We start from the raw sequence: 18169 nt of genomic DNA, 5'->3' as shown, positions 1-18169 counted from the left end.
AAAACAGTAAATTTACTACTTCCACATAATACATTAATTAATATTAAGAACCACACACCTGTAGTAGTAATTTCTCTTGTAACAATATTGTCAATCCATCGAGTTCGTTCATTTAGCAGTTGATATACAAGTTTTATGTTAAAGAATTTTTTAAATGGAACCTAATGCAATATTTACCATTATCTATGTAGACTTAAATTACACTTCTATGAAACAATTTTCATCTGAAGTATGTTCGCAAAAGAATAACATAAGTGATTGATCATAATATTTACTGATTGGGATACTGTGATAGTAATGTCAAATGGTTTCATTTGAAATTTTCTTATATTATAAACTTAGTCATATAAGCTTGAAATCATTAATCATTCTCTCAAAAACAGTATTTAAAATTGTGAAACAAAAAAGTAATCGTATCACTTGTGATAGTTTCGAGTACAGCTCGAATTCTAGTTGCCTTAATGCACTAATAAATTAATAACTGTTTGGTAACTATTTTATACCGAGACCTTGTGTATATTAGAAATGAAAACCTATTTATACAAAGGTGCTCATGTAACACATTATTCCTAATGTGCCTGTTTTTATACAATTCTCATACGTAGATCTTAAAATCTATTCAGTAACTATAATACAATTTTAGTTCAAATATACGCGGACATTGAAAACTATATTATATCTTTTTATTGTATAATAGACAAGAAAATATGCAGACATTGGAATGTTTGAAAATATTCGTATCTACAATCCATAAAAAGTACTTCTATTTCAATAAAGGTAAATGGTCACAGATTGCTTGATTTGACTTGAATTTTCAAAAGATTTGAAACAAAGATAACAAGACATATTGTTTTTAAAAAATATTTATTTTTATATTTTATTCGTAGTACATTATATTACTCCCACGTATCGAACTGCCAAACTACATAATTATGTAAAAAATCACTCGTTTTGTATTAATTAATATTTTCTTGTCAATGTATTAATTATATACTCTATAATACTTAAGTCATATGTATGTATACATATACATAAACGATGCACACAGGATGTCCTGCGACAAGTGCTGTTCGATGTAACTACTGAACAATAGGTGATAAGAATGTAAGACTTTTATCATCATTTTTTATGCAAAATGTCACCGTGAAAAAATTTTTATCTTCAAATTTTCAGGGTCATGCCTAGGTCATCTTTACTGTCTTAAGTGGCAGCATACATTTTTTCATACACTATTCAACATATTCTTTTAATTCTTTACAAAAGTATTAAGGTATTTGGGTTGAGAAATGATCAGGTTAAAAGATATTTTTACGTTAATGTTGTAAAACTTGTTGTATGAAGAACAAGGTAAACATAAATAGAAAAGTACGCATTGTTTATATTCGTCTCTCATACGATAAATTTTACAGCATTGAATGTTTAAAATATTTATGAAGTAGCCACTGCATGACCTTGAAAAGTTAAAGGTAAAATTTGTATTCATATCGACATTTTACATAATGTCTGATGATAAAAGTCTCCTTGTATTTTGTCACCTGCCGTTCATTAGTTATATCAAACGGCACTTATCGTGGAACATCTGCTATATACATAGCATAAATACGATTAAAAGAATATTTCATTAAGATAAAACAGATAAGTAGTTTTTACGAGAGCGACGTTCTTTATATATACTACGATGTTAAAAATGAAAATCATGTCGTTCAAAAAATAGTAATTCAAAGATGTATATAATACAAGTGTCGTAAATTTTTTTTGTAGATAGATATATTTTCAACACTCAGAGTAGAAACCGTACTAAAATGTACTTTCGTTACGTATTTTTATACATACAAAACAACATAGAATTATCAAAAGATTTAACCTTAGCTTAGAATGTTCATTATCTTTATGGATAGTAGGAAGTAATGAAACAGCATGTGCCTCATACTTGCAGTGTTTATTAAATCACATAGATAATGTGTTAATATAGAAACTGCTTCTAAAATGTCTTTAAGCAATAATTTATTTAATATTCACATTTGCAGTGGCAGCTTAATACATATCATTTTAAATACATAGTTACATAATTTTTAGTACACTTTTTAACTCTACATATTTCAAACATAATTTCAATATAATAAACATTTAAGGGAAACATATTACAATTTTATATTTAATTTCTTTTAACTCTTTGAGGAATATCGATACCACTTAAATATGAAAATTAAATAAATAAAATAACATATTTTATTCAGCTGTTGTTTTACTGCTATGGCTTACATCTGTATCCTTATCTTCATTAGCATTTTCTGCAGTTAATGATTTTGCTAATTCATACAAATACGAAGTATTTTTTCTGATTTCTTTCTCTAAATTTGATTTTTTTTCCTCCTTCTCTTTCATTAATTTTGTTCTCTCTGGATCTACAGGCTTCACAAGATCCTTACTAACTTTGTAAATAATGCTTGTACTATCTTCTAATTTAAAAACAAGCGTTATCCTGTTACAAAATATATAGATCAATTCATAAATCATGACCACATAATCGCCAGGATGTGTAAACAATTTTTACTCTTACTGTTCAACATCTAAACCTGTCTGTATCTTTTCTATCGTATCAAGAGAAATGTTGCACGATGCTGGCCACGGTACATATATTTCTGTTTGTGAATTTTTCTTTTTTCGTACTTCTAAATACAATAAATCCAAATTTTCATTGTATTTATAATCAACTTTCCAATATTTCTTTGTTTCACATAGTTCAATATAAACGTAAAACGTTGTACTTATTTTCACAGGATCGATGCAACCCAATTTTCCAATATTAAAATACTAATGGTATTAAAGCGAATTAGTTTCAAAACTACTGGTTTTGAAAATTATTTAAATACACTTACACTAGGATGGTATATATCGTACATGGCTAAGAAAAAATAATTCTCTTTAATAAAAGAAAGGAATATCTAACTAAATCCAATATAACCCCACATATTCCACTTTATTTGAAAACAGTCAATCGATAAAATCAATTCATATTTACACTTTAAGTATTTAAAAAGTATTTAGAAAATTTAGTATTTAGAAAAAGTAAAGCAAAATTTATCGAGCATATGCCTTAACTAACAAATCCTTACAATTTACAATGCAGAGTTCAATGCCTTCGTAAACATATTTGTCGTAAAACTACTCCATTGGTAATATGGTCGTAATAACTATTTAGCGACATCTGTTGATACGTAAGTTGAATGACTTTGGCAATGTAACTATGCGAAATCTAGCAGAGAACTCAGGAAGCTGTTAGTGAAACTAGTATCCGAGTACCCGAAGAGATGGCGCGTATATCGCTTATTAAATTCCATTGGACACTTGCAGTAAATCTAATAGGGAATACGAATTACGCATATAATTACGCATATATTGTATGTGCAATTACAATTAGTCAAGTTATTATTTATTGTTATTCCAAACAATTATTTATACAATTCATTTAGAAAATCTACGATCAAATATTTAATATATTCATCGACAATACGAGAACACAGACGATATTGCAATTTCTATTCACTACGATTTAGGTACATCGACTGTATTCACATTCTTAATTGATAAAAGTATTTCACAAAAAATTGTGCGCAATACACCCTGTATGAATGAATCGTAATCTCGTTACCACAATTACGACAGAAACACGCTGATTTGGCTTTTGTGCAAAGAATGCATCGATAAACCTAAAGCATTGCTTCCAGGTATTAAATTAAGGCACTTACAAACTCTACGATAATAATTATATTAAAAAGTAGATCGTTTCTGTAACTTAAGAAAATGTCATTGGAAAATCATCACGGGAGTTATCTTTAAAAATGAATTCCTTTAAAACCCCTGTCGTATCAGATTAGTCGGATCGATAGGGCGAGTGATCTTTTTCCTGATTTTATACTTTCGTAGCTCCGAATAACATTCTTCCACAATCCACGAAAAGTTACTCCAAGCTCGTCCAACATTTAAGCTCGTCAATTACCATCATCGTTACTCTTTCCTCAAACAATTTTCTCTCAATTTTCTTTTGAACATAATACGCTTCAGTAATTACAATTTGATCGATTAATCGGAGAGGAAGAGAGAGAGAGAGAGAGAGAGATAAAAATAGAGATAAAAAATAGAGATAAAAATAGAGATAGATAAAAATTGTTACTTTAAAAGACCAGAAGGCAAGGTACACGGTGATTCAGTAGAGCCTCGGGCTTTCGCGATACCAAAGAAGGGAAGTTTCGCGATAAAATGTTTCTCCTAGAGTTGCGCGGATCCTCTCCACGCGGAGTCGAAACCACACGCGGTATCCGAGTCCGAGTCGTTGTTCTGCTGCGTCTTGGGCGCGGCGGAACTGACGGCTGTCGTGGAGATCGGTCGACGATGCATCGATTGACTCGACCGAGAAGCCTTGCCCTGAAGCAGTGGAGTGCTCGGTTGACTGGCAGCCTGATGATCTCGCGACGATCCAAAATCCTGCCCTCGTCGGCTTCTTCTCTTCTTGATGGGCGCGTACTTAGGCGGTGGCATCATCTTCTGCTCCAACTTCGTGGAAATTAGAAAAATTGTTTGTCAATCGTTAATAATCTTTCTCTGATGGCAGAATCACAACCCTTGGACGATATTGTACCAGCGTTTCGTCGGGTTAAGCATTGTAAGGCGATTCTACTATATTGGCTTGGCAACTAAGTGATTGCGGATTCTGTCATTAGGCGGTATTGACAAAATCCGCAATCACTTAGTTTCCAACATACATACATAATAGTAGACAAAATAGTAGACAAAAGTTGAACAGTAGAAAAAAGTAAAGAATTTGCAGAATTCCGGGAAACTATCTACAGCTTACGTGGGTAACTTAACTCAAGGTTATTAGAGAAAAATCAGTTTTCTCGATTCTGGCGAATTGGCTTGGCAACTAAGTGATTGCGGATTTTGTCAATACCACCTAATGACAGAATCCGCAATCACTTAGTTGCCAAGCCAATAATATAGCAGAGAATATCATAAAGTAACACACGGTTTATGAAACCGTGCTACAGAATCGAGGAAATTGATTTTTCTCTAATAACCTTAAGTTAAGTTACCCATGTAAGCTGTAGATAGTTTCCCGGAATTCTGCAAATTCTTTACTTTTTTCTACCGTTCAACTTTTGTCTATTATTTTGTCTACTATTATGTCTACTATTATGTATGTATGTTGGAAACTATGTGATTGCGGATTTTGTCAATACCACCTAATGACAGAATCCGCAATCACTTAATTATTGCTGACCCAATATCCCACCACTTACGTACGTTACTATTTTTATTATCTACAGGGTGGTTGGTAATTGGTGGTACAAGCGAAAAGGGGGTGATTCTACGCGAAAAAAGAAGTCGAAAATATAGAATAAAAATTGTTTTTTTTAATTTTTCCATCGAGACAACGATCTACAGTGAGATGCGTTATAACGAGACGCGATAAAGTGCAGGCGTACCGAGCGAAAATTCAAAGTCGATTTTCTCGAAAACAAAGCCTCAAGCGAAAAATGTTTATTCTATATTTTCGACTTCTTTTTTCGCGTAGAATCTCCCCTTTTCACCGCTCGTACCACCAGTTACCAACCACCCTGTATATCGAATACTTGCGCGAGGGGAAGACAAGAGGGAACTATAAATGGAAAATTGTTATCGAAAGAATCAACCATCTCCTATGTAAAAAACGCGCGACTTGCAGATGAATCCAGTGTCATCTGAAAGAAGAGGACGGTGGTCGCGCTTACACGGTAATTTCGTCTTCTTCTGCATGGAAAGCGAGCGTTAATATTAAACGAGTTGGCGATTCGTCGCGTAATATTCATAATATTCAGCGATGGAGGGGGCGGGGTACGATGGTGGCGAGCGCTCGTCCAAGGGTTGAATAATTATAGAGGGTTAAGGAAAGGAGGCCGGGTATCGGGTAATTTTCGAGAACGCGATCGTCCCTCTTTCTCTCTTCTACCTGCACATTATCCGCCGATCCCCAGCTCTTGTGTATCTTCTCGTGGTTGCTGCTGGCGCTGCTGCTAGTTGCCACACCCAGGAACTGGCTGAACGCTTCCGTCGTACGTTTCACGCGTACGTTCAGCGAGCCAATACGCAGGAAACCAAGATCTTTCTCTGCGTGTTCAATCAATCATCGTGTTACCACGTTGTAATCATCGCCGTTGCTAAACGCTTGCCGCGCGTATACGTTGCTCGTTGCGTTTAGCTGTTTCTAAATCACCGTTCCTAAGGGAACTGTACGTGCCACTGGCAAACGGAGCAACGCAAGTGCGCGTCTGTTGCACACGTTGCAACGCACTGCAACGTTTTACGTGTTTGAAATTTGGCTCGTGTCGCATGCATCTACCAGCGAAGGAGGCTAGGATCGAGTCCAAGGACGATCAAAGAGCGGAATCTATCTTCTGGACGAGGAAGTCTCTTGGTATCGTTAATTTATTGTTCGCGTTATAGTATCATTGGTTCATCGTCAATGGTGATCTACGGTGATTACAGGAAGTATTTGGCGCATCGTCGTATTTATTACAGCAATTGTACGCTGATTCGTTGGGACCAAGTAAACATTTCACGTTACGAAGACGAAAGGTAGAACCTGACGAAGAAACGCTTCATCGAAAGAGAAGGGCGTGTGCCAATACTTTTTGTAATCGTTGTAGACGGAATGGCGTTGGAGTAAGACGAGGTTATTGTTAACGAGGAGCAAGATTTTTGTGAGATACCTCAGAGGGCAATTGTTTCGAGATACGCAGACTTGTGCGAGGGATAGATGCGTCAGTTGTAAAGTGTAATTGTAGAAATTCGAGACTAGGAGTTCATCTATAAGAAAGGAGAAAATTGACGGAAGAAAGTAATCGAGCCTCTGCTATCGTTTTTCGCGAGTTACGCTACGCGTATAAAGATAGTCGAGCAACGCCAATTTTCTTCGTTTCGGTCATAGAATAATCCTGTGTCGGAGATCTATAAAGGTGTTTCGAAGTAGAAAGTGAAAATTCTACGTTACCAATACGGATCCTAATAATCTTTTCACTTTCCGTCTAAAGAATAATACTGCGAATAGAAACAAGTGGTAGTGTACCAGGTTTAGAGAAAAATGAAAAACCACTCTACCGAACACACTGTCTACTCCACAGATCGGCCCGACGCATGCACTAAACTATAGCTCCATTTAATTAGTGATCGTTCCATGCGTATTATTTCTTACCTGCATGCTTTTTCCTTGCTTTTATTTCTGAAATAAAATAGAAAATCATTTGAGACTGTCTCGTGGAGGCACGACGACGCGCGCGGTCGTCGATGAAGAGGAGTATCAAGGATTAGTAGACACGGAGTGATTATTAAAAATTATCAGAAAGCCACTAAACGACCGAACGGAATTAGTCGTCGTGGTTAGAAAACGTTAGAACGACAGCTTGTGTTGTATTTGCTGGCTGTCGACGTTGGTTAATAACGGATGAAAGAGCTGCGGAGATGCTCAGTGCTTGGTAACCACATTGATCGATTAATATAATCGTTCAAAATTTCTAGACGAATCTATAAAAATTCTTAAAGAACACTCTGTCGAAATTTCTTCTCGGATTAATACGTCAACTGTCATAGGAATAATCAGCGACCAACGATGTCGCAGTTGATCAAAAAAATTCAATTAAAGAAACTTTAGTATTCGTAAGATTTACGATAACTTTAACCAATTAACGCCAACTAACGTAGTATTACGTTTAACGTGATAAAGTAGCTCGTAAAATAGGCTGATTATTATCAGTAACAACGAATAAGAGAATTTATCGTACTCGTTCCAGTCAATAGCAAGCTCTTGAAATTCTTGTCTTCGTGGTTAATCGTAGAAAAATATACGAAATACGTAGGCAGTCAGCCTCTGTTACAACCTGCTACGACGCTACTAAGCACTGATCATCTAAAAACAAACTTCTTCCACGCAACCGAGCATCGAAGATGGATTCGCTCGTAAAACGATTAAACTCGTCTTTCATACTAGACGAGCAATCGAAACAGGACGGAGATACAACCGAGAGAGTTAATCTGGTTAAAAAGTAACTCGTGTCGCTTCGTATTCGCGCGCGAAGTCGATGTTTGCCGCGAAGTCGTGCGAGCACCTTCCGGCGCCACGGCGGGAAGTAGTCGATCTTCTCGCGTGTTTCATCGAACGGAAGATCGAAAGGGTGAGTGAACTCGCGCTGCATACGATTAACGTGTAATGATAGGACGTGTAACAAAGCGAATCTCTGTTAAAATAAAACTGACGATTATTCGATTGTCGAGATTTAGAGGTGCAACAACGCGCACGGAAAACGGATGTGAATGAAGGAAATCGGCAAATTTTCTCATGCTCGCGTACACATGCTTTACCATCAAACGCGTTGAACAGTGACAACAAAGAAAACACTGACGATTGTCGTTAGCCGACGATGTGGAACAGGTCTGAGTCGTTCTCGTCGCCTTACGCGATCGCCGGAGAGCATAAGCGTGTAAATTGAACGAGATAAAATCGCGGCATTCGGGAACTGTTCGCATCGTCGGCTGACAGGGTTAAATCACATCGTTTCTACGGTGCTGGGAGTGTTTTCAGGTACTACTGCCACTTCGATTGATCGTTGAAACGTAATTTTCGTTCAAAGACAAATCGTTTGGAGACAACGTGAGGCGAGGATTTATGCTTGTTCACCAGTTTTATTTTCAGCCTTCTCGATACCACGTGCGTTGCGTCAAGCCTCGAGAGTATCGCAACACGAGAATACCACGCATCGATCGTTACACAAGTGTGATTTAATTACGTCGAGGCATTCGATGACAAGCGCAACGTTCAATTAATAGCAGCACGACATCGTCAAACAATAAATAAACGAGATAAACGAAATATTTACGCGTTCGCAAACAGCCACACTTCGCGACTTTATACGCGTTTACAGTTAAGTATACGTGTAAAGACATCACAAAAATATTCAGTGGTGTGCGATTCGTTGAAAAAAAAAAAAAGAAAGATTGAAGCGAAGTGTCACGAGTACTGGACGTACATGATTCCATTGGAATTTCGGGAATGAACGGGTCCACTGTTTGTCGGATACCGATCGAAATAGAGGAAAATGTAAGAGAGAAAGAAAAAAAAATATAATAAATAAAACAAAAGGATAGAGAAAAAGATGTCCGAGAGTCTTCTTCCTGTCGTAGACCGTCGAGGCATCTCGATGGCGCAGAGTGTTAAAAACGCGAAGTGGACCCGCGGATTCTCCGCGCAATACTCACGTCAGCGTCGACAAAAGTGACAGTCATACGTTACTCTAAGGTGCGGCTACTTTAATCTTGCGACACAAGCGCTTTACTACTTTAGCAGAGGTGTGCTTCTGAACTTGCCTGAGCGTAGCGGCAGCAGTAATCCCTACAACAGAAGAATACTTCCAGAGCCCCGATACTCACCGAGAACAGAGGACAGAGGAGCAGAGAACCCGAAACCATTTCCTGTCGTCTATTTCGATCGCGTGGTCGTCACACGGGATACCTGTACACCTTTTACTTTTTCTTTACAGAGGCAGGATTAACGTTTAGAAGCAAGCTGGAGATGCATGCCGTGAACTCGTGCTTACTGGTATGGAGGGTTAATTTCGATGAAAATTTCGGTGCTGGACGATGGAATACGTGGTTATCGTTGGACGAAGGTTAGAAACAGAGTAGGAGATCGTTCGGTTAGTACGATCGTGTGATACAGCGTGATTCGATCGAACGAATTAGTTGAAATTTCGTTGGTTTATGTATAAGGTGGAGCTTTTGTAAGAACAAAAAAAAAAAAAAAGAAAAATATGTAAAAAGTTCTCGAATATACAGGAGTTTATTAAATTATTTTAGATGCGTGTAGATGATTTTATGGCACATGCTTATAGCGATTTGCTTTAATAAATGTGAGAGACGAATACAATTTTTATTAATTCCCTGTTTTCGAATGATTTTGATTCGACAAAGAGGAAATGAGTTTGGATTTTAGATATTACGACACATGTCTGATCGTCATTGTGCGATATTCTTCGTCTCGATAAACTCTGTTACTACGAAAAGAATGAATTTGTTAAATGATTAGAGAAATGACTCTGTTAGGAGGAAAGGACAGAATTCTACCAAGTATAGACCAAACGTATGTGCGTGTATGTCTGTGTAAATATCTTCGTTGGAGCAAGATTTATACGGATAGACAGAGAACAAAGTAGAAATTTAATTGTTTGTAATAAAGAAGGAGGAAGAACAAGGTGTATGGTCGATGCAAACTAGTTAATGCCTCATGTAGATTACTCGCATGCTCCCTTGGAAAGAGTATGGAAACTAGGAAGCAAACGTCGCCGAGACACGGCAGGCGAATTCCTCGAGACGGACATGCGCGCGATCAAAAGAAAGCTGATAGTGAAAATAGAAGGCTTAGAAAACCAAGGCTGAACCAGAACCAAGCGCATGAAAGCAATGTAAACTGCGGTGTACCTGGTGCGGAAACCTGTAATTGCTCTATCGCGACGATTGAGCATCCGTATTTTATTACGTTGTATTTCTTCTCTCGTACGATATTTACTTAAATAAAATCGCGAATTGTCACGGATTATATGAATCAAGTTACAGCTTGAGGAAGTAATTGAAAGGTATTAAATTATGAACATCCTTCCAAGGAAAATTTCCTTCTTGTAAATTACAGTTTGTAATAACATACGTAAAACTAAATTCTAGATTATTTACGTTCTCTTAAAAAGAATATTCGCGTGTCTTAAATTACGTATCAATTTCTACGAACACTACAGGCCAAAAGTATAAATGCAGAACTCTTTGTTAAAATTTATTCCGATTCGTCAAGTAGCTGGATTAATTCGGATTAGATAAATTTCTCGAATCTAATACGAGCAAGACTCTGTCGTAATAATATTCGCATAATCGAGATACTTTTAGCCCGTAACATACGCGCTATGGTTCAAACGATTTCTATAGCGAGAAGTATTTAATCGAATCGACAGAAACGCGGGCGCTGTTTAAAATACAATCGAAGCGAGCAGGGGAATCCTCGTTAGAGGGGATACTTTCCCCACCGGGTTCGAGTGTTTGCCTCTTAATGTTGCGTAACTTTAATCGCTTCTCGTTCGGGCGACAATATCTGCTCGTAGCATTGAAACGGCGCGGCACCGCGTCCCTCTCGTCCGACGCGTTTTCTCAGGCTCGCGATTAACGCGAAATTAATAGACCACCGATGTTAGCGTGATAACCGCAACGGAAAGGAAAGAGATCGACGACGATGATCATTCTCTCGGGTTTCAATGGTGAATAAAAGGAAAAGAATAAAAACGACGGAGAATAAAAAAGAAAAAAAAAAAAAAAAAGAAGGCGACTATAAAAGTACACGGACGGGGAGGTAATTTACTCGGTGATTTGCGTAAACGTTACGAGCTTCCCTTGCGCGAATATTATGAAACTCTGACGCGTCTCATTTACGGTGCTCGCCGATAACATCACTCGATCGTTTGCCTTGATAGTGTTCGCATTTACGAGTCAATTATTGCGCTTTTACGCGGATAATAAATTGTATTTATTCTTTTCTTTTTGCTCCATCTTGCTGCTGTCCCTTTTTTTTCTTTCCTTTGCATCGCTTTGAATTTCTTTGCTTCAAAGGAGCGCGGTACTTACTGCGGAAGGTGTCCTGACTGACAGCGGCCTCCTGGGAGACCAAGTATTGTCTGGCCTTCTTTCCGCTGTAGTCGCGTACCTCTTGGTTCGCACCTGTAAATATCGTGTGAAAACAGAATGGAAGAGATAATCGTGAAAACCGTACGATTCTTATACGCATCGGTCAAGAACATTTACTATAGAATGATTTGTTTTCCTAGGACTGCTATCGTAGCGATAGCTTTCTAACGCATAACGCATTTAATTCTTGTCCATTTATCGTCAACTTTTTTTTGTACCAAGTGCAGCAATCGTTTCGTTCACACACAAGCGCAAAGATGCATCGGTTACGTCAGCAGCGTCGCTTACGCTTAATTACATAAGTAATTAAAAAAAACTACACGACATATGTGTCAATAGAAAGCGTTAATCCGCGATTCTCAACAATAAGAACTCACCGTACACCTGAACCAACAGATTGAAGATATTCTCGTGACCGAACTGCATCGCGATGTGTAACGGCGTGTATCCCTGCAAGAGTCGAATTACGAGTCAAGCTACGATTAACCAGCAACATTTTCCACATAACCAGAATCACGTAACGAGGATCCAGTTTTTACTTATTTGCGAGAGAAAAACTCGTGCGCACGCAACGAACTACGGGAAAACGGCTCTTCCATTGATGCGTTATCGCGGCGCGGCTATTTTCTCGCCATCGGGAACGCGATGGGAGGATGACGATGGAGAAAAAATGAGGTAAAGTCAAGATGGAGGGGCGAAGGAACGCGGAGACAATGAGGAATTAATGGCGTCGTATTATGAATATCATTCGGAGCGTGCGAATTCGCGTTTCCGCGACGCAACAATATTATCTCCGTGCCGTGCCGCGTGCGTGCACGAACGAGGAGATTGAAACGCGATGCCGGGAAAACGAACCTTGCGTGCGACAGACAGATTGGCATACGCATGAACTTTCCGACTTTCATCCGGCTGTTCGGCGTGGATCTCGCCGCTGCTCTCTGCGGTTTCAACGAATTCACCGTTATCTTGCAACATCGCTCGATAATCGTTTGCAGAATACGTCTCCCTGTACGAGTTTTCCTTTGCGACGGGGCTGTTTTCGAAGACCAGGGTAGGACGCGACGGTTGTCTTCAATATCTTTAGTTCTCCATAAAAATAAAACGACGTTTCGCCTTTAAATCTTTCCGAAAAGAATTTTTATCTTGGAAAAGTTGAAAAAAGTTTCGCACATTTGACTTAGCGAATTATTAGATAATTTAGTATAGACGTTGACAAGTAATCTAGAATCTTTTCGAATTTCTTCAAAGCCTAGGGGTAGTAGAAGGTTAGGTTTGAATATAAACGATCCAGTTTGCCGACGTAGTATAGAAAAATATAGTTACCTGGTAGCATGCATAATTGAACCATTAGTGTATTTTCCACCTTCAAACCAACAATTCAGAAGATGACTAAAAAACTCGAGTGGTGAAATTACTACAGACACTGCGAATACCTACCAGGTTTCTTATCATGGTTGCTATGTTACTTCGTAACTTGGATCGCTATAAAAGAACGGTAAACACCAGCGATTAACCCCAACCTACCGCAATACGCATCTCATTATCATCGAACAGGGAATGAAAGGAAAGGTGGAACAAAAGCGACCATCGCGTCCGTCACAAGAATTATACCACTCGTCCCACGACAATGTAATCCCTCATCGTGCTCTAATAACATGTTCTTCCATGTCCCTGCTCTATGACAGTATCGCCATATCCCGATACACGCGCCACAGCCAATTACGATGCAAACGATACCGAATAAACGTCTTTCGCACCCTCGTGCGTCGCGACGCGACATAACGCGCGGAGAAAAGGTGCAACGGGAATAAAAGGAGTACGCGTATGCTACGTCCACAAGTATTCGGACACCTGGCGCAATTTTGCATGTTATATGCACAAAATGACAGTAACAACGAATACACTATAGAAAGTGCATCGATTTACTCGCGTGAAAATTAAAATTACTTAACAGCCACTTCCAAAAGTTAAGCTAATACGTATCGTGTGAGCGTTTTGTATAAACTGTATTATAAACTGCTGTTTAGTGTTAGCTGATATCCACTAATTGTATACGGTTGTCGCTGGGATAAGATCAAAGGAAAAAATCAGATTAAAGGGATTCATTCGAAACGTATCTGAAATATTTTCGCTAGACTGAAAACACCGGAACACTTACGGATGACAGTGTACGCGCGTGAAATGGCGCGTAGCGCGGAATCGATGGTACACGAAATTGTGTCGCGGTGGATGAAACATCGGAGGGACGTTATCTGGCAATTAGTATCGCGCGGAGGGCGGCAGGTGAAAGAGGGACCGCTTTTCCTCGGTCGCGCAGGAAACAGCTGCCACTTTTGATCCGCTTCTTCGCCTTTACAAAGATATTAACAATACTAGCTCGAAGATCGACGCGTAGCCGACTGGCCCGATCGCCATAACCCGTTTGACTAATGCGTGCCGGTATCGAGATAGCCGCACACGCACCCAATAACGCCTATAAATTAATAATTCAGTAGCTCGCCCTTAAGATTCCAATCTTTTGAATAATTTAGCAGGCGGACTGCGTGGCCCCGAACCGAGAAAGTACCTGCGAGGAAAATAGGAAGGTGGATGTACGTTGGAGGCAACTTTTCGTCTGACCAAAATCGCCCAGCATCTTAAAACTTGTTTCTATGCTGTCTTCTTTAGTTAAAATGCCCTATCTACCTCGAAATTGAAGAAAGTTAAAGTTCCCCCCCCCCTTTTTTTGCGTTTCTCGATCATGTTTTACTCAACTGTGTTTTTCCGACATTAAAATATATCGGTTTTATTCTAATGTTACGTCGAACATTCTCTTAAAATATTACAAATCTATTTCATTTGCTACTGTGAGAGCAAATGAATGAAATATAAAAATTCGAGAATCGCAGCAGATCCCTATGGATATTGAAGTTAATCGACGATTTTGTATCGTCTCACTATCTTAATGATGGCTATATTGCAAAATCTAGTAACGGAGTCGTTGAGACGGAGTGATATATATGTGTAGTTGGATAAATCGAGTCATGAAAGAAAAATAAGTACAAGTAGTGTGATTTGTGCTGCAACGTTATTACGGCTAGAATCATGGACAGAAAATAACCGTGACACTTTCAGCTTTATAGTCTTATAGTTATTGGTACGCAACGATCATTATAAAAGACGGGTTTAATCACAATTTGGATAAAGGAAAACATGTCACGCGGACGAGGTTCAGGTTGAAAGAATTTCTCATCGGTGGAAGAAAGATCGATCGCGTCAGTCGTGGCGGGGATAAAAATTGCGCGACCTTGAAATATCGTATGCAAAGTGCAAACTCGCGACGGTGTCTCGGTGAACCGGTACTCACGAAAGCGAGCTACGAGCACGTACCGGCCGTTCACGATATACGCTTCGATAAGTGCGACAAATTGCGCGTAATTGTGTGCGTGCACCGGTCATTATCCGGTGGAAGTGAAAACGCGGACGATCCGTAAGAGTTGCGTAGACGATGCAACGGATCTGTGTACGCACAGCCTCTCTCATAACTTCGAAACAAGATTTAAATTGTCATCGTCCAATTTCGCGTCGTTTAAATTTCCAAGATTTTCCACTAAAATAGAGCTGCGACTAATATCCAGCAACGATTTCAGACTATTTGAAAAACCCGTATAAACCACTCTGCGCCCATACAGAGTCAGCAGTTAAAATAAACTGCGAAAACTTCGTTCGAACCATTCGATAAAGCGAACACCAGTTGCAACGTCGACAACGCGAGGAGCGATGTTTTCAAGTTACAAGCTGAACGAGACGACTAAAAAATTGAATCGACTCCCGAACGCGCCACCATAAACAGCCTCCCTGTATATACACTATATCTCTCTCAATATCGCATTCCGCAATAAACGCAGTGACAAATGCGTCGAAACCGCGATCATAGGCGAGCGCCGTTTTCGAGGCGAAAGCTGCAACCCTCGGGGGTGCAGAGGTTTTCGAAAGGGGTCGAAGCCGGCTGGACGAGAGAGAAAAAGAGAGAGGCAGAGAGTTATTCGGTGGGCGCCGGCTCTAATTTATTTCACTTTAAAGTCCCCGCGTATAGGTGGGCGAAAGGCAGCGCGTTACAACGACGCCAGGAATAGAAAATGGCACGTATGGGGTAACTCGTTGGAGTCACCCTTTTTCCCCGACTCCAATAGCGTGCGACACGTGTGTCCTCGCGACAAGTGGCACGACACCCTCTGCCTTCACGCATGCTCACTCTCTCACCCTTTTCTATTTCGTTCATTCTCGTATACGCGCACCGTGGCTCACCCTTCTCCTCTTTATACTTTCGACGATATTTTAAAGTAGCATTGTCCCGACACGCGGAGTCACCGAGCCTCGAGACAATATCGCGTCGTCACCAGGCCCGTTTTCTCCCCCACGATCTCCACCTTCGCTTTCCAACCCTCTCGTCTTGTCTCGGTTACTCCAAAAGATTTCTTTTCGCGTTCCTGGACTCGTGTGTCTGTGCGTCCTCTTGCGCTAGGCAGAGTGTCGCCGTCCTTCTTCAGCGACAATCTTCGGGAACGGGACAGCTGCCGGCCACCAATATCACGCACGCGTATATCACCGTTGAGGATTTTCAATTTTAATATTTTCCTACATCGAGCCGCCTTTACGAGCAGCTAAATCATAACGGCCCGCCCTTGACGGCCGAGATTCCGACATTTTGTATTTCGACACCCTCGAATATTGGTTCCTATAACGCGGATCCCACCTTTTTTCTTCGCCTTTCTGTTCTCGCCGGCTGGTAGTCTCTCAGGTAGCCCCATTCTCCAGTCCTCGACTTCTTGGCTTTCCTGAGTTAATTTGTAGAGAAAATGTTACACGGTCGCAAACATCGACGGATGATTCTTTAAAGATCCCTTCACGGACTTCAGACGGTAGTGCCTGAGGTAACACGATTGCAGTGTAGAGCTGGATAAATCGGCAATCGATGCAACAATGCTTTTTCAATTGGAAAGTCTTCAGACTTTTATTAATAAAATTCGCTATAGATTTACTACTAAATAATCCCCGAGACCACGAGGTTCATCAATAATACTCGAAGAAGTATATGCATTTTTATCTAGTGTTCAAGATTACTAAAAATAGAAAAAAGATTCGCGTGTATTTGGGTGATCAAGCCTAGTCGCTCACGACGACATTTATCATTAAGATCTCTCTGCGTCAACTTTTATTAACTAAAGTAGTATACTCCTCTATATGATCTTCGATCTCGGGGTTCTACAGGATGCGTTCGAAATGGGTCACCCGGTGTACGCGACAGATTCCGCCGGTGTCTCGAAGGTCTACCAGTGGGATCGCCATTGTCGTTGTCTGTCGTACGCCTGCAAGGATGCAGGCGCCACACGGGCGGCTTACGGTCCCCGTGGGGAACGGGCACCGTTTTTTGCGGGGATTAAATGCGAGCCGATGCCGCGATAAGCCGTAGAAAACTGCGCTGGAAGCGGTACCGGTGACAGATTACGCTCGTGACTCCGATCCGCCGTGCGCCACGTAAGATCGCCGGTAACGTCTAACGTTCGACGTTCGGTCAATCGCGAGAAGAAATGTCTTCACGAATTTCGCCACCGGATAAGATACTGTGCCAAAAAACGATCAGTCGAGGAAGGAATTAAATTGGTCGTTACAACGAGTTTGATCTATTAAAAAATTTCTGTGTTCTTTGATGCAGGAGGGTTTGAAGTTACTTTTTGCAGAGATTTGGAACGAATTGATATATGCAAATGTCAGTCTTTTGATCTTTGAATTATTAATTGCAATACGAAGTCATTGGAACATAAATCTAAGAAACGTAGGATTACTTCAGAGTTTAGACGATGAGTGTTTAAGTCTCCAAACAGAGAAGTTTAGGTGTCTTTGTTTCGAATAGACACCTTCGAAGTTTATTAAAATTTAACTTCATTTACTTTCATCTCAACCAAAGTTCCTCGTAGCAATCACTCTGCTCCAATCTCTCTAAGAGAAATAGAAAATTCTTGTTACACTAGAACGACGAAGAAGCACAGTTGCTTTGATTCGAAACAGTTAGAGTAGAAGATGGGTAGGATATTACACAGCGCGAAATCGCGACGAGAAGGATACGCGACTTAAGAGTGCAGGGAGGCTGCCGGAGAGACTCGTCGTCGGTTCCCCACGGTTTTCCCTCTTTTTCATTTGCCAGAGCATTAAGCGGGCGAGGCGGCCGCTGGGATAAGCCGCAGAAAACTACGGCGAGAGTGGTGGCTGTGACAGATTACGCCGTGCGACACGATTCACCGTCTGCCGCTAAAGCCGCTGCTGGAAGGAAAAAAGAGCTAGCCGGATAGAGAATGGATCCATTCCGGAGTGGATTAGCCTGGGCCGACGTTGTTGGTACCTACACGAATACACGCGTATTTATTAAATCGAGCATTAA

General features: G+C 40.0%; 2 protein-coding genes across 6 annotated transcripts in view; both read right to left on the bottom strand.

Annotated features, from left to right (window-relative positions):
• Positions 1-1920: 1920 nt before the first annotated feature.
• Positions 1921-3161, bottom strand: LOC117235145. Its single transcript, XM_033496905.1, has 4 exons — positions 3117-3161; positions 2880-2905; positions 2561-2814; positions 1921-2482 (listed from the first exon to the last, which is right to left on the bottom strand). Exons 2-4 carry the CDS (start codon positions 2901-2903, stop codon positions 2230-2232), a joined length of 531 nt encoding a protein of 176 aa, XP_033352796.1. The 5' UTR covers positions 2904-2905; positions 3117-3161; the 3' UTR covers positions 1921-2229.
• A 254-nt stretch (positions 3162-3415) lies between these two features.
• Positions 3416-18169, bottom strand: part of LOC117235139 (ankyrin repeat domain-containing protein SOWAHB) — a 113097-nt gene continuing 98343 nt past the window's right edge. For 2 of the 5 annotated variants that reach the window (XM_033496892.1, XM_033496894.1), the window contains exons 11-15: positions 12129-12201; positions 11692-11784; positions 7232-7258; positions 5990-6147; positions 3416-4554 (exon numbers count right to left, since the gene is read on the bottom strand). In XM_033496892.1, the coding sequence (XP_033352783.1) occupies positions 4270-4554; positions 5990-6147; positions 7232-7258; positions 11692-11784; positions 12129-12201 (636 nt within the window). In that variant the 3' untranslated portion in view covers positions 3416-4269. Of the gene's footprint in view, positions 4555-5989; positions 6148-7231; positions 7259-9396; positions 9422-11691; positions 11785-12128; positions 12202-18169 lie in introns of all 5 variants that reach the window. The other 3 variants (XR_004493629.1, XR_004493630.1, XM_033496895.1) reach the window with 3 other exon arrangements.

Source organism: Bombus vosnesenskii, unplaced genomic scaffold, assembly GCF_011952255.1.
Source record: "Bombus vosnesenskii isolate JDL3184/JDL3185 unplaced genomic scaffold, Bvos_JDL3184-5_v1.1 scf7180000013314, whole genome shotgun sequence".
NCBI classification, from domain to species: Eukaryota; Metazoa; Arthropoda; class Insecta; order Hymenoptera; family Apidae; genus Bombus; species Bombus vosnesenskii.
This window is presented reverse-complemented; position numbering and strand designations above follow the sequence as displayed.